Source organism: Piliocolobus tephrosceles, chromosome 2, assembly GCF_002776525.5.
Source record: "Piliocolobus tephrosceles isolate RC106 chromosome 2, ASM277652v3, whole genome shotgun sequence".
NCBI lineage: Eukaryota > Metazoa > Chordata > Mammalia > Primates > Cercopithecidae > Piliocolobus > Piliocolobus tephrosceles.
In genome coordinates, this window is record NC_045435.1 from 47,712,077 (window position 1) to 47,727,863 (window position 15,787).

Genomic DNA, 15,787 nt, shown 5'->3' on the forward strand with positions numbered 1-15,787 from the left:
GGGTATGCGAAAGGTGCTGGGGCTATGGAAAGCAGTATGGTGGTTCTTCAAGAAAGTAAACATGGAGTTACCATATGATCCAGCAGGCAATCCCGCATCTGGGTGTACATCCAAAGGCGTTGAAAGCACGATCCCCAAGAGGTATTTGTGCACCCATGTTCATGGCAGTGTTATTCACAATAGCCAAAAGTGGAAGCAAACCAGGTGTCCACCGTTGGAAGAATGGATGAACACAATGAGGTCTATCCATACAGTGGAATATTATTCAGCCTTAAGAAGGAAGGAAATTCCAACCCATGCTACAACATGGAAGAACCTTGAAGACATCATGCTTAGTGAAGTAAGCCAGTCACAAAAGGACAAATACTTTATGATCCCACTTATATGAGATACCTAGAGTAACCAAATTCATGAAGACAGGAAGTATAATGGTAGTGGTCAGGGACTGGAGTGAGGAGAATAGGGAAGTTACTGTATATTAGGTGCAGAGTTTCAGTTTTGTAAGTTGAAGAGTTGTGTGGATGGATAGTGGTGACATTCACAGGCTACATAAATGTGCTTAATGCCACTGAACTATACACACAAAAGGTGTTATGGTGGGAAATTTTATATGACCTGTGTTTTATCAGAATTTTTTTAAAACAATTTTTTTTAAAGATAAAATTTTAGACTGCGCACGGTGGCCCATGCCCGTAATCCCAGCATTTTGGGAGTCCGAAATGGGAGGATTGCTTTGAGCCCAGGAGTTTGAGACCAGCCTGGGCAACATAATGGGACCCTGCTTCTACAAAAAAATGAAAAATTATCCTGGTGTGGTGGCTCACTCCTGTAGTCCCAGTTAATCCGGAGGCTGAGGTAGGAGACTTGCTTGAGCCTAGGAGGTGGAGGTTGCAGTGAGCCAAGATTGTGCCAGTGCACTCCAGCCTGGGCGACAGATCAAGACCCTGTCTCAAAAATAAAATAAAATAAAAATTTTAAAACTTAATTTAATAATGGCAGGGATGTAGGGCAGCCGTTGGCAGCAGTATAAAGTGACACAACCACTTTGGGAAGATACTGGACAACAGCAACCAACAATGACTACAGCTAGACAAATGCACATCCTGCAGCCTAGCACTTCCTCTCTTAGGGATGCACCCAACAGAAATGCCCAGGTGTGTCCCCCAAGAGGAAGGCGCCTAGATGTTTACAGCAATACCATGTAGCACAGTCGCAAACTGGAAGAAACCCAGATGTGCACCATAGCATGGGTCAGTCCATTGCTCTATATTCATACAACAGAATCATATGAAGAATGTGGACAAAGGATCTTCAAGGTGTGACCAATGAGAAATCCCATGAACACTGCTGAGGTGAGGAAGCCAGGCACAAAAGAGTTGTGCCCGTGGCTCCCTTTATGGGAACCATACCAAGCAAGGCTCAGTTGTGCTGGTGGCGCCAGTGGGGTGGTTTTCCTTTAGGGAGAGGCCAGATACCAGAAGGGTCTCCAGGAGATTCTGGGGGTACAGGTCCCGACCTCAGGTGATCCGCGTGCCTCAGCCTCCCAAAGTACTGGGATTACAGGTGTGAGCCACCGCACCTGGCCATGAATTAAACATTTTTATTTTTCTTTTGAGACAGAGTTTCACTCTTACTGCCCAGGCTGGAGTGCAGTAGCACGATCTTAGCTCATCGCAACCTCTGCCTCCTGGGTTCAAGTGATTCTCCTGTCTCAACCTCCTGAGTAACTGGGATTACAGGCATGTGCCACCATGCCTGGCTAATTTTTTGTATTTTTACTGGAGACAGGGTTTCTCCACGTTGTCAACTTGTCTCAAACTCCTGACCTCAGGTGATCCGCCCACCTCAGCTTCCCAAAGTGCTAGATTACAGGCATGAGCCACCGTGCCTGGCTGAATTAAACATTTTTAAGTTAGAAAAAAAATCAGATCAAGGATCAAGCCTGGGATGAAAGAGGGGTGCCCCCAGCCTGTTGTGCCTTCCCCACCAAAGGTGATTTCAGGGCTGGCCACAGTGGCTCACACCTGTAATCCCAGCACTTTGGGAGGCTGAGGTGGATGGATCACTTGAGGTCAGGAGTTCAAGACCAGCCTGGCCAACATGGCGAGTCCCCACCTCTACTAAAAAAATACAAAAATTAGCCGGGTGTAGTGGTCCATGCCTGTAGTCCCAGCTGCCTGGGAGGCTGAGGCAGGAGAATCACTTGAACCCCAGAGGCGGAGGTCTCAGTGAGCCAAGATCATGCCACTGTACTCCAGCCTGGGCAACAGAGCAAGACTCCATCTCAAAAAAAAAAAAAAGTGATTTCAGGGTGACCATCTGGTTTTCTCCTTTCTGCAGGGAGGCTGCCGCCGGGCTCTGAGCACTGTAGCGGAGTCCGGGTAAAGGCCGAGGCCCAGGGCTCTACCACGCTCCTTGTGAGCTACAGACATGGCCACATCCACCTGAGTGCCAAAATCACCATTGCTGCCTACCTGCCCCTCAAGGTGAGCCGAGGGCCCTGCCCTTTACCACCCCGCTGCCCACTACTTCCCAGATGCAAATTACCCATTTGCTCTGACAAATTTGCATGATAAACCCGATTCCTTTAAAATAGCTTTTGGCACAGCTCCCTCTCCTATGATTTCTGGCTGAAAGCAGGATCCATGTGGAAGGAGCAGAGCCTCCCTGATGGGCAGTGGTTGTGGGCATCTCTGTGGTTATACGAGACAGTGCTTGGCAGGCTTGGCAGGATACCGACCTGCCAGCCTCTCCCAATGAAGGTAGGAGTGTGGGCTGCAAGGGCCTCAGAAGTGTGTTTAGCAAGGGTCACAGGGGAGTGCTTCCACTCCACTCCAGAGCTAACCTTCAGGGGCCCCGTAGAGTCCTAGAATTGGGACAGTGGCCCTATGGTATGGCAATGCTGAGACCTCCAAGACTGGGGTCAGAGAGGATCTGCCCTGGCCTAGTGTCCATCCATCCTGCCTCCCATCTGAGGACAGTGGTAGCCACGGCCTGTGCGGAGCAGAGCACATAGCCTCAGTGTCCATACCACCCTCCTCAGCTGAGTCCAGCCTGACCCCCACCTACTCTTGGGCCTTACATTCCCTGCCTGTAAAATGGGGCTGAGACAGCTCTTGCCTCATGAGGTTGTGATGAGGATTTGCTGAGCTCACAAATGGAATGAGCTCAGAACACAGTCTAGGGGGTAGTGCAGGCTCAGGAAGGGTTAGTTATTAAACATGGGTAAAAAAGAACTAGGCCTTCCTCCGGGGTGGGTGTGAAGGCTCTGTGCGAGGGCTGCCATGCAGGAGGCTGCTGACTGTAATCATTCCTTTCTTTGAACCGAGCATGCAGGAGGCACAGAGAGGGTTCGTTGATGGGGAGTTCCTGCCCCTCCTTCCAGGGAGGGCTGGAGGGCAGTCCTGGGGGAGCCTCAGCCTCCCTGGCTCAGTCAGGCAGTCCTTGCATTTTTCTACTCCCAGTGTCAGCCTTAAAGACAGCTCCAGTCCTCATGGTTTGTACCATTTTTTTCTTCCTCTCACCCATTCATTGGAAGCAAGCTTGGTGATGTTAGGATTTCTTTTTCTTTTCTTTTCTTTTTTTTGAGATGGAGTTTCGCTCCTGTTGCCCAGGCTGGAGTGCAATGGCACCATCTCTGCTCACCGCAACCACCGGCTCCCGGGGTTAAGTGATTCTGCTGCCTTGGCCTCCCCAGTGGCTGGGATTACAGGCATGCACCACCATCCCCGGCTAATTTTGTATTTTTAGTAGAGACAGGGTTTCTCCATGTTGGTCAGGCTGGTCCCGAACTCCTGACCTCAGATGATCCTCCCACCTCAGCCTCCCAAAGTACTGGGATTACAGGCATGAGCCACCATGCCTGGCAATGTTAGGATCTTTTATCTCTGAACCCCTGGCCCTGGGTTCACTGCCTGGCACAGAGCAGGCACCAACCAAGGGTGGTTTTGTTTAGAATGAATGTGTGAGGAAATGTGTCCAACGTCACCCAGCCAGAGGAGAAGTCAAGGCCTCCTGACCTCCAGAGCAAGCATAGCAGACACTTCTCAAATGTCCGTTAGTGATCAGAGGCTTAGCCCTGCTCCTCATCCTCCACACATTTGTTCCTTCAGCACACAGGCATGAATACCTACTTGTGTAATCCCTGCTGCAGGCCCTGGAGATGCACCAGGGCAGAAAACACAGAACCTTTGTCCCCATGAAGTGACATTCTGGCAAAGAGCGGTAGAGACGACCATAAACAAAGCAAAGAGTGTATTTTGCCTCTGCTTACCGTGGAAAAAGTAGAGCATAAAGGGGTGATGGGGGTGGAAGTTTAAAATGAGGAGATCAAGACCTGCCCCCACACCCCTACTCAAGCACAGCACTGCAGCAGGTGAGCGTCAGCAGAGTGGAGAGAGTTGAAATCCCTGAGGACAGCAGGCATTCTGGGGTTGCCCTGCGCACCTTCTGGGAGCTAGAGCATTTTACCAGGAACCTGGAGAGGGGTTCTTCAGGGCCCCTCCTGGCTCTGGATTATCAGAGCGTTTGGCTGGAGCAGCAGAAACCAGAAGCTGAGCTCATAGTCCTGGGCTGGGATGTAAGGATGAAGATAAGGTGGACGTGTCCCTCAGTGAGGTGGCTTCCTGATTGGACAGATTATGGAGAAAAGTGGATATAGGTCTCTTCTCCCTTCATCTGTCTTCTTCCTAGTTAGAAGTTAAGATCAGTTTTATTTACAAGGAACAAAAGCCAAGTGATAGGGACTTAACCAATAGAGGAATTGATGTCTCTGTCGCACATGAGGAATATTTGGAATATTTGGGCTTTGACACCGGCTGAGGAGCCTGCACAGTGCACGAGCATCCTTCATCAGCTGCATTGTTAACCTGTCTCCTTGGCACAGGGTTCCATGATACTTTTATGCCTGAGAGAGAGAATTAAACACGAAGGTGATAATTCCTCATCCTCCGGTTGTTAATTGTAGGACACACAGCTTCTTCACACAGTTCTTTCACTATGGGCTGGTCATGAAAACATCTTTGGCAAGATATACAGTGGCCTGCTTTGCCCATAGTGGGGTTTTGTTGGTTGTGGCCATGAGATGTGGGTAAGAGCACGGGATCAAGAGTCAGAACAGACCTGGGCCCACTAGCTGGGTTAGCTTGGTTCAGTGTCTTCGTCTGCTGGGATTCATCCTTTCTGTCTTTAAAGTGGGGATGACAGTTAATAATCATAACAGTTTCTAACAGCAGGGGCCATTGATTGAGCATGTGCTAGTCACATATTCAGGTCTTTCATTTCAGCCCCTGAATCGCAACAGTAGCCCGCGAGGTAGGCATTATCATTGTACCCATTTCACAGGCTGGGGAAACAGCCTTGTAGACATTAACTTGTTTAAGGTCCCACACTAGCTTCATTCCAGTAGGGACAGAGAAGCAAATGCACAAATGATGGTATATCCAGTGATGGCTCAGGGGCAGAGATGAAGAGTTGAGCTGGAAAGGAGGTGACAGGGGAAGAGAGACCCTGCTTTAGACAGGCTCAGCAGAGGCCTGCCTGAGGAGGTGACACTCAGGCAGAGGCCTGAGTGGCACACAGAACTGGGTTGTGCTGCTGTCTCCAGCGGGGAGTTCCCAGAGGAGCAGAGATGAAGGCCCTGAGCATACTTAGTGCTTCTTCTGCAGGAAACAGGGGCCACGCCTGGCTCTGTAGAAGGTGGAGTTCGGGGATGGATTTCAGCAGGGGCACCGCGGGTTCCTTGGAATTGTTTGTGTGTGAGCACACATGTGCAGGGAGGGATGCCCAGAGACGGTTGATAGCCTAGATCAGATTCAAAAGATGGTCATATTGAAAAACCAAGTCAAAAGGACAGAATTCTCGTTTGAAAAGTCATAGTCTGTTCAGGTCGCCTTAACAAAACACCTTGGACTGGGTAGCTTATAAACAACAGAAATTTCTTTCTTGCAGTTCAGGAGCTGGGAAGTCTAAGGTCAAGGTACCAGCAGATTTTGGTGACTAGTGAGGGCTTCCTTTCTCATAGATAGCCATAATTCGGATGTTCGTGTCCCCACAAAATACATACGTTGAAATGCTGACCCCCACAGCAATGGAGCTGAGGCCTTTGAGGGGTGATCAGATCATGAGGGCAGAAGCTTCACGGCTGGGATTAGTGCCCTTTTAAAAGAACCCCGAGAGCTAGCATGACCCTTCCACCATGTGCAGATGTGGTAAGAGGTTTTTTTGTGTGTGTGTGTGTGTATGTGGGTAGGGAGGGAATATTTTTCTTATAAGGTTTTTCCTTCCTCATGTGCTTAAGATCATGCCATAGATGCAGAAGGAAACAGACACACCCTACCCTCCACGAGTCTATAGCCTGATCAGACCCCCAAGCCACGAAGCTCCTTCAGGGTGAGGAGCACCAGGTGAAGTGGGGCCCAGAGAAGAGTCGCCTGGGCCACAGGTTGGCGCTGGGTGGGAGAGGAAGCAGGGCTTTCTGGAGGCCAGTGTGCTGTACCCTGCAGTGTAAAGAGGGGTCGCCTAAGTGAGACAAGGGTAGGAGAGTAGCCTCTGTGAAGGCCTGGGGACAGCTGAGCATGGCTCTCTAGAAGGATGTCACTAGTCTGAAGCTGGACCTGGGGCCAGGTTGGGAGAGCCCAAGTTCTAGGACAGAAGCTGAGCCTGTATTCCGAGGGCCGCAGGTGCTGTGGAATGGTTTAATGCACAAGGGACAGGGTGAGATCTCTGTTTTAGGAAGGAACACATGGGCAGCTCTTTGAGGGGAGAGTAGATGGGGCTAGCGGGGAGCAGATTGACAAGTGAGGATTTGGCAGTCACTGCAGTGGGACCCTCTGCAGTGGGAGGTGAGCACAGCTGGGCAGGGAGTCAAGGAGCAGGGCTGTAGGGCCCCTCAGAGTGAACCCCTCCTCTCTGCACCCCTGCTGTGTCACTGGAGGGAGGGGTCCTCCTGTGGAGTCCCTACGTCTTCCTGGAGGTTGGCTGGGAATGACACCCTGTTACATAGAATCTAAGGACTGCCATTGGCCACACTGGGAGGCCATGGGGCCCTTGGCACCATGGTTGCCCTAGGCCATGGAGGAAATGAGAGCTTTGTGTGAAATATTACTTTAATTCTTCCTTTGTTTACTGGGTACTTTAAGGCCGCCACAGTTTTACTTGCCAACTCACTTTCACTCAACAAAGAATTGTTGAGCACCTGCTATGTGCGAGGCATGGTTCTAGGTGCCACAAGACTCACCCTCGAAGCTCGTGCATACATGGTGCAAAGTGTGGGAAGCCTAGCAGCTCAGAAGGAAGGGAACAGACCACCTGCAATGATGCCAGCGAGGACACCACAGGCTGCATCTCCCTTGGTCACCTGGTGGATATCTCTTTAGGATGGTTTTATGCTTTTTACAGCAAGATGGTTGTGATCCAACTGCACCATCAGATGTGTATCATGTGCTTGTAGATCTTTGTGAAGACTGCTTTGGGGGCCCACATAAGGTTCTGTCACTGGGAAACACCACGTGTACTGAGCCCCTTGTGCTGGATTGTAGATTATTGTTGGTTATTTGCTGTGGGAAATAATAGTGTGATGAACATCTGTCTGTGCATTGACATGTTTCTCTCCATTGTGTTGTTAGATTAGGTTCCAGATGGGAAATTCCTGGGTTCCAGGGCTGTGGGTATTTTCAAGGCTTTTACCAGCTTGTTTGACAAAAGAGGCAAATCCATGTACACCCTCCAGCAGTCTGTCAGAGTGAGGGCTTAATTCTATCTACACCCTACTCCTCTGGGTCTTTGCAATGATCCCCATGAGTGCTACAGATGAGGAAAATGAGTTTCAAACAGGAGATGGGGCTTGCCTGACCACTGGCCCCCACAAGCAGCGTGAGGATGCGGGGCTGGGATGCCCGGCTCCTGCCCGTGCTGCCTTAGAAGAATACCAAGTCTTCTGCCTCTTCCATCTCCAGGCTGTGGATCCCTCCTCTGTTGCCTTGGTAACCCTGGGCTCCTCAAAGGAGATGCTGTTTGAAGGAGGTCCCAGACCTTGGATCCTCGAGCCTTCCAAGTTCTTCCAGAACGTCACTGCTGAGGACACTGACAGCATCGGCTTGGCTCTCTTTGCCCCCCATTCCTCCCGGAATTATCAGCAACACTGGATCCTTGTGACCTGTCAGGCCTTGGGTGAGCAGGTGAGTGGGCAGCTGCTCCAGACCCTCCTTGCCCTAAGGCAGGGGTGGAAAATGACTCTCTCAGTATTGTTTTATTTACTCCTTGGAGTAACCCTGAGAGACAACCACTCCCATTGTACCCATTTTACAGATAGGCAAACTGAGGCGTGGTGAGGTGGAATTCAATGAACACCAGGCAGGTGTGGCAATGGGGACCTCCCGCTATGCCAGCTTTCATAGAACAGGCCAGTTGGGTGGCTTGCCACCTCCATGGGCTTCAGCATCCCCCACTAACCAAACCAGAGCTGGAGGCTTTGAGTTCGGGATTACAAGTCCAGTGTCTCCAGGGCTGTAAATGAATGAGGCTGTAGACCCAGGTTTGACGCATCTTTTTGGTTTTTGAGGATAACCCGGAAATCACAATTTTTTTTTTTTTTTGCATAGGTAATCTGTTAAGTTTTTTAATGCTGAAAACTAAAAGCTGAGGAGGCTGAGGGGACCAGACAAAACACATGTGTGACCTGAATCCCCCCATGCTGGCTGGAGGGCATCTTGCTGTTCAGGCGCCTTGGGACCTGGCACTCCTTCCCTGGGGAGGATGGGCTGAGAGCTTGTGGGGCTTCTGGTGGGCATCTACTGCTCCGTTTCCAAGGCAGGAAGCCCAGAGCAAAATGGGTATTCAGCGGGAATCAGGAAGATGGGAGAGAGCCCATTTCTTTGGGAAGTGAAGGGTATTTCCTGCATGTGTAGCAGGGCAAAGAATGTCAATTGGCAATAAAACGCACATGCATGCGTCCCACGGTGCCCTTATGGCATCAGCCATGCCACAGCTGCCCTGGTATGGCCAGAAAGATGCCTGGTGATAGGTCCCATTCACCAGTGGGGTGGTTTTAGAAAAACAATAAAACAACAAGAACAATAACATCGTAATAAGTAATATAATAAGAAGAATAAAATTCCTCATGAATTAAGTTGGATATATTTCTTATGCCTGACATGACCCCACCATCCCTGTCCCCTCTCAGGGCTGTAGGAATTTGACCCCCAAGTGGCATTACCTCTAGGGGCCCTCCCAATCCATTGCTCTGTGGATTGGGAGCAATCCACGGGGGACACATGGGACACCGGGAGCCAGGAGCACACAGAAAGCCTTCGTGGAGTCAGGGAGGACACTGCCCTTGGTCCTGCCTCATAGTCAGGAGAGGTGGGGGCTCGTGTCCTCCATCAAGTGCATGTCATCTGAGGAGGCTAAGGGTGCTACCTCAAGATGGGCCCTGAGCCATGGTGCTCCAAAAAAGAGGAAGCCGGATATGATTTCTGAGGTCCCAGCTCTCCAGGCAGACAGGTTTCCCTCTTTTCTTGCACCATGGATTCCCCTCTGCAGCAGCCCCTGGAGCTGCAGAGCATGAGCAAGCAGAGGGCAGGCCCTGCCTCCAGGCTGCAGCTCTTCCCGGGCATTGTCCTGCAGAGCTCCTATCTGATTCGCTTTCCCCAGTCATCATTCTGCAGCATGCACTTCCCACGTCTATCCCTCGTTCCACGGGTGTTTTCACCTCCATATGGACTCCTCACTGAAGCATCCTTGAACTTATAAATTTGCTAATGCAACCATGGGGTTTTCCTAGGGTCCTGGGAAACCATGAAGCCTCACCAAGTCTACCTCTTCCCTGAGATAGGAGCAGCCCATGGTTCTGGCTGACATTTGCAGAGGGCACGTGGACTCCCATCTGAGAGTCTCTTAAGTGTTGAGGAAGTGCTTTCCTACCTGTGTGCCAATGGGCATTTGTTAAGACCCTGTGGCATGGGTATCATCATCACTCCCATCCTATAGAGGAGAAAACTGAGTCAGAGGGTACTGGGGTGGGGTGTGGCACAGCTCAGAGAGGAGTGAGAACTCAAGCTTGGGGGTCTGACTGCTCACTGTGTCCTACCAGGTCATCGCCCTGTCAGTGGGGAACAAGCCCAGCCTCACCAACCCCTTCCCTGCGGTGGAGCCTGCTGTGGTGAAGTTCGTCTGCGCCCCACCGTCCAGGCTCACCCTTGCGCCTGTCTACACCAGCCCCCAGCTAGACCTGTCCTGTCCGCTGCTGCAGCAGAACAAGCAGGTGGTGAGTGTGATCTATGCTCAGGAGGAGGCGAGGGTGCCGCCCGCTTGGGCAGGACATTGGCGGCCTCGCCCATGGTCCCAAGCATTGTAACAGACATAGCTCCACGCTGCACTTCCTTCATCTCAACATCTGGCCCTGTGAGGGCGCTGATTTCATTTGTGTTTTATATGCAGGGGACACACAGCTTGGAGAGGTGAGGGACATATAAAGTCACAGCTACCAGTGGCAGTGGCAGATGAAGATAGAGTGCTCTTCCACATTCGCTGCCTGTCTTTGTTTGGCAGTTGGTAGTTTAAAAATATCTTGTTGTCTTCTGTGCCTTGAGGGTGTTAAAATGCAGCTTGCTGTCTATGGACGGAGTATGTAGGGTCAGAGCAGATGTGCGGGCTACTGAGGAGAGGTGACCAGCTGCAGCATCCCCATGATGTGGGGGACATGGGGCTGTGTTTCAGAAGTAAGGGTTAGGAGAGGAAGAAAGTCCGTTGGGGGTCTATCTAACGGCAGGATGGTAAGGGAAGCCACAGGTCTGCTCCCCTTGGACTTGAGACGCATCCATGCCTTAGTCCCTAGGGCATTCAGAGCCCAAGGTGTTGAGTGTGTCCAGTGTAAGGGACATGGGACACCCTCTGGCCAGCACCAGCCCCCAGCCCCTTTTCAGAGGAAGGGGTTGGGCAGCTCCTCCTTGAGCATGTACTTACGGAGCATGTCCTCTGTGCCAGGCACAGGTCTGAGTTTTGGATTGCACGGTCATCAGGACAGTCAAGGAACCTGCCTCCCAGAGATGACAGGGAGACCAGGAGATGCACAAATAAGATGAATCAGAGGTGGCAAGCGCTGCAAGGGAAATGAAATAGGGCACACAGCAGAGCGAGGAGGAGGCTGCTCAGGAGGAGCGGAATGGGGCTCTGAGGAGGGCATGTGCGAGCTCACCGCAATCTAACACTGTGGAACTCACTCCATTATTCTTTGTGAGTCCTAGAGCAGACCCTGGCTCATAGGATGAGCTCAGTAACTAGGAGCAGTGGATGAGTGAACCAGGGAATGCACTGTGCATGTGCCACTCCTGTCTTGACGCTTGACTCTTGCAGACTCATGGGTGGAGAAGCCACACTGCTGGAGAACTGGCCGGGGAGTAGCTGAACTGGAGAGTAGGTCCTCTCTGGACAGGCAGCCTGCTCAGCTCAGGGACAGTCACTTCAACCCCAGGCTGGCCCAGCTTTCTCATTTTCAAAGAAAAACAAATCAAACCTATGTGCATCTTCCCTGTCCCTAGCGTTGGCTGTGAGCTGAGGGAGCCACATTGGGGCTGGATTGTGCCTGGTCTGTCTGTTGGCCAGGACCTCTGCTTTAGCTCAGGGTTGTCTCCCTGGACTTAAATATGATGGCTGCAGGGCTTGACTCTGATTTGGCTTTGCACATCATAGATGTCGCCAGAAAATAATGGACCTCAAACACAGAGTAGTTGTGTGATCCATCAGTCCTCAGGTTCCTGAGCCACCAGCCAGCCATTCAGGTGTGACCCTGGCAATTTAGAGTCTCATTAGGGAACTTTCTTTTCTTTTCTTTTTTTTTTTTTTTTTTTTGATACAGAGTCTCGCTCTGTTGTCCAGGCTGGAGTGCAGTGGCGCAATCTCGGCTCACTGCAACCTCCACCTCCCAGGTTCAAGTGATTCTCCTGCCTCAGCCTCCTGAGTAGCTGGGACTACAGGCATGCACCACCACACCAGACTAATTTTTGTATTTTTAGTAGAGACAGGGTTTCACCATATTTGTCAGGCTGGTCTCGAACTCCTGACCTCGTGATCCGCCCGCCTCAGCCTCCCAAATTGTTGGGATTACAGGCGTAAGTCACCATGCCTAGCCAGTCATTAGGGAACTTTGAGAAAGATATATCCCTGCAATACAGCCTGGGTGCAGGATCAAGGTAATTTTATACTCTCCAACTTCAGAAGCTACCCAAGATGTGTTTGCAGATTAAATTATTGGTGAGGAGAGACACTAGAATGGAATTGACTGATCAGAATGACAAGATGGAGCCAGGCTCAGCCCAACCCTCACCCTCCGAGCAGGTCCTCTAGCGTGTGGCTTGCTTACTGTGAGTGGGCACTAGTTGCATGGGACTGATTAGGGACTTGAGTGGGGCTGCCCCCAGATGAGACACCAGAGATTGACCACACTGAGTCAGGGGAGGTCCTTGGGCTCTAAAATCAGACCAGCTGAGTTCCATCCCTAAACCTGTGTGACCTTGGACAAGTCATTTAACATTTAATGTCCCTGGACCTCAGCCTCCCTGTTTGTAAAATGAGGTTTATGTTGTTGCCTCAAATGGGTCAGCTAGCTTGCACATGTGCTTGGCCAGTGTCAATTTCCTTCCCTGGAGGAGCATTGGTTTTCCAGCCTGGGTTGCATCTGGGGGAGCCATGGAGCACCTAGGATAGGTCCCTGCAGCCTCTGCCCACACTCCCAGCTTCTATATTATGAATAATGATGAGACCTTTGCATGCCTGCTGATGGTGCTGGCCTACTTTGAGCAGGGTGTGGATTAAGAATTTGTAGCCTGCTTGAATCAAGTGTTCTGTGGGGGCAAGAGAGCTAAAAGGAATTGAGAGGAGCCCTCATGGTGCAGGTAGGATGTTTTGTGACTGTATCAGTTGGACAGGCTGGGCCTAGCCAGGCTGCCACAGCAAACAAGCCCACATCCCATAGCTTCATATGGCACAAGCTCACCTCCTGCCCATGCTGCATGAGCCTCTCTGGTTGGCTGGGAGACCCTGCTTTGTGTCATTGTGATCTTCATTCCAAAACATGGGCTGTGGAGCAGGCACCATGTTGATTATGGCAGGTGCCACTGTGGAGAGAAAGGGAATGTGGCAGGTCAGGATCTGGCAGTGAAGCTTCCCCCTAGTCCCATTTCACATTTCACTGGCTAGAGCAAGTGCCTCGGTCACTTCTTTTTTTTTTTCTTTGCTCTGTCGCCCAGGCTGGAGTGCAGTGGCGCCATCTTGGCTTACTGCAAGCTTCGCCTCCCGGGTTCACGCCATTCTTCTGCCTCGCCTCCCGAGTAGCTGGGACTACAGGCACCCGCCACCACGCCCGGCTAATTATTTTGTATTTTTAGTAGGGACGGGGTTTCATCGTGTTAGCCAGGATGGTCTCAATCTGCTGATCTCGTGATCCACCGCCTTGGCCTCCTAAAGTGCTGGGATTACAGGCGTGAGCCACCGCGCCCGGCCGTGCCTCGGTCACTTCTAACCAGAGGGTGAGAGAAGGGTAGTTCTTCCTGTGGGACCCCCCTCTCCCCGAATGGAAAACTGGCCATTTGTGAATGATGCTCATGGCTGCCCCCTTTCCTACCCACGTGTAGGAAGGTTCTCTAAAATGCCCTCGCAGTCCCCATATTTAAATCCACATCCTAGAAGATGGGCTTGGTTGTGCTTTGTGTGTCACAGCTGGAGAAACTGAGGCTCAAGGAATTCATAACTTGTCTGGACACTGAGAGGTAGAGCTGGGACTCAGTCCAAGTTGTGGGGTCAGACACACTTGGCCTCTGCTTTGTGGCCCTGCCCACATTGCCCCCACGCCATGTGGCCAGAGAAGGAGGGGATAGTCCACAGGAAAGAGGCTTGATTCAGCCGGTTTCTATGGGGAGAGTCTGCTTGGGGAGCGAGAGATCATGCCAGAGTGGTGGGAATCCAGGATTTGGACCTGCAGCCTGGAGCTCCCATCCCAGACCTCCTTGGATGAGCTCCTTTCCCTGCCTGGACTTGTGCTTTCTTCACATGGGGATGACCCCTCCTACCTTCCTGGGACATTTAAGGATCGGGCGAGTATTCCACTTTGAAAGGAGCTGTGCAAACCTGGTGGCTCTGGGACATCTTAGGCGTTGGAATCAGCATTCCTGTGAAACCACTAGTGGGGCCATCCTAGAGGCACTGACATGTGCCTGGGTGGGGGGTGGCAATCATTTGGAAAGGTGAGGGCAGAGGGGAAGGAGAGCAGCCTGCCCACAGTAGTAGGTCAGGGTTGGAATTCCTGGCTTCAGCACTGTTGACACTTGGGGAAATAGTTCCTGTGGGGGGCTGTCCTGTGTATTACAGGGTGTTAAGCAGCATCATGGACCTCTCCCAACTAGATGCCAGTGGCAACCCCCTGACTCATCAGTAGGGACAGCCAGAAATGCCTCCACGGTTGCTGAACGCCCCCTAGTGGTTCTCATTCCATTGAGAGCTGTGTTCTGGAGCCAGAGGCCAGCTTGGACAGAGCCATGGCGGGACCTGGTGGGTGGCAATAGTGAGGATTGCTCTCTGGCTCATCCCATTCCCTCACCATCACCCCCAAGAGCCCACAGGGCAGCTGCTGGCCTCAGAGTGCACTGCATGGTCAGTGTCCAGGTCCAGTCCTGGTTGTGACCACAGCATCTGACCTGTGTCCCCTGCAGGTCCCAGTCTCCAGCCACCGCAACCCCCTGCTGGATCTGGCTGCTTACGACCAGGAGGGCCGCCGGTTTGACAACTTCAGCTCTCTGAGCATCCAGTGGGAGTCCACCAGGCCAGTGTTGGCCAGCATCGAGCCTGAGCTGCCCATGCAGCTGGTGTCCCAGGACGATGAGAGTGGCCAAAAGAAACTGCACGGTGAGCTGGGCGCTAGCCCAATGGCCCAGGCAGAACAGAGACCAGACAGAAAGCCTGCCAGGGTGGGCCAGTACCTGTGGGAGCTTAGTTATCTGCGCTTAGGTCCTGTTAACTCTTAACAATCCACGTAGTTTCAACATACACAGTTTTCTGTTTTCAGATTCAAAACTGCAAATCAGAAGGAGGGAGGGGCTGCTTCGGGGTGGTGATGGGCAGACATCCAACAGTGGCTTCCCTCTTCCTGGTCTCAGGTTTGCAAGCCATTTTGGTTCACGAGGCATCAGGAACCACAGCCATCACTGCCACTGCCACTGGCTACCAAGAGTCCCACCTCATCGCTGCCAGAACAAAGCAGCCGGTATCTCCCAGGGCCCAGTGGCGGGTGGGCTATGGGTAGCGGAGCAAGCCTCCTACTTCTGCTTAAATTCCACTGGGTGTCACAGTGTCCTGAGTCACTGTCTTCTCAACCACCGCTCCCCGACCCCAGCCTCTTGGAGGCCCTAGGAGAGGCACTGCTATTAATAGTAGGGGACCAATAGATACATTGGAGGTGGGAATGGGAAGGGCTCCTCAAGAACAGGCCTTCCTGGATGACAGCCACCTCATGGGAGGTATAGCCATGAGAAAACAGGTCTTGAATAAGGTGGAGGCAGCAGGTACAGGCTGGAAGGAGAAGGTGGTACTGGATTCCCAGGGCTCCTAAATGCCAGGATGAGGCACTTCTATTGTCATCCTGGGAGCAAACTTTGAAAGAGGCTGGGACCCTATGGGGGCAGCACTGGGGAGGCTGGCCTGGAGGGAGGTAGTGGGTAAAGGGGCACACCTGTGCCTGTCCCTGATGGCTCAGTCCTCACTGGCACCAGGAGTCCCTTTATTGGGAGTAGGGGGCATC

The 15,787-nt window shown here is 51.8% G+C and overlaps 1 protein-coding gene across 3 annotated transcripts in view; it reads left to right on the plus strand.

Moving 5' to 3' along the window:
* Positions 1–15,787, plus strand: part of NUP210 (nucleoporin 210) — a 101,992-nt gene that overhangs the window by 49,550 nt on the left and 36,655 nt on the right. For all 3 annotated transcript variants that reach the window (XM_023192680.3, XM_023192678.3, XM_023192679.2), the window contains 5 exons: positions 2,341–2,486; positions 7,956–8,177; positions 10,091–10,264; positions 14,703–14,895; positions 15,147–15,253. In XM_023192680.3, the coding sequence (XP_023048448.2) occupies positions 2,341–2,486; positions 7,956–8,177; positions 10,091–10,264; positions 14,703–14,895; positions 15,147–15,253 (842 nt within the window). The remainder of the gene's footprint in view (positions 1–2,340; positions 2,487–7,955; positions 8,178–10,090; positions 10,265–14,702; positions 14,896–15,146; positions 15,254–15,787) is intronic.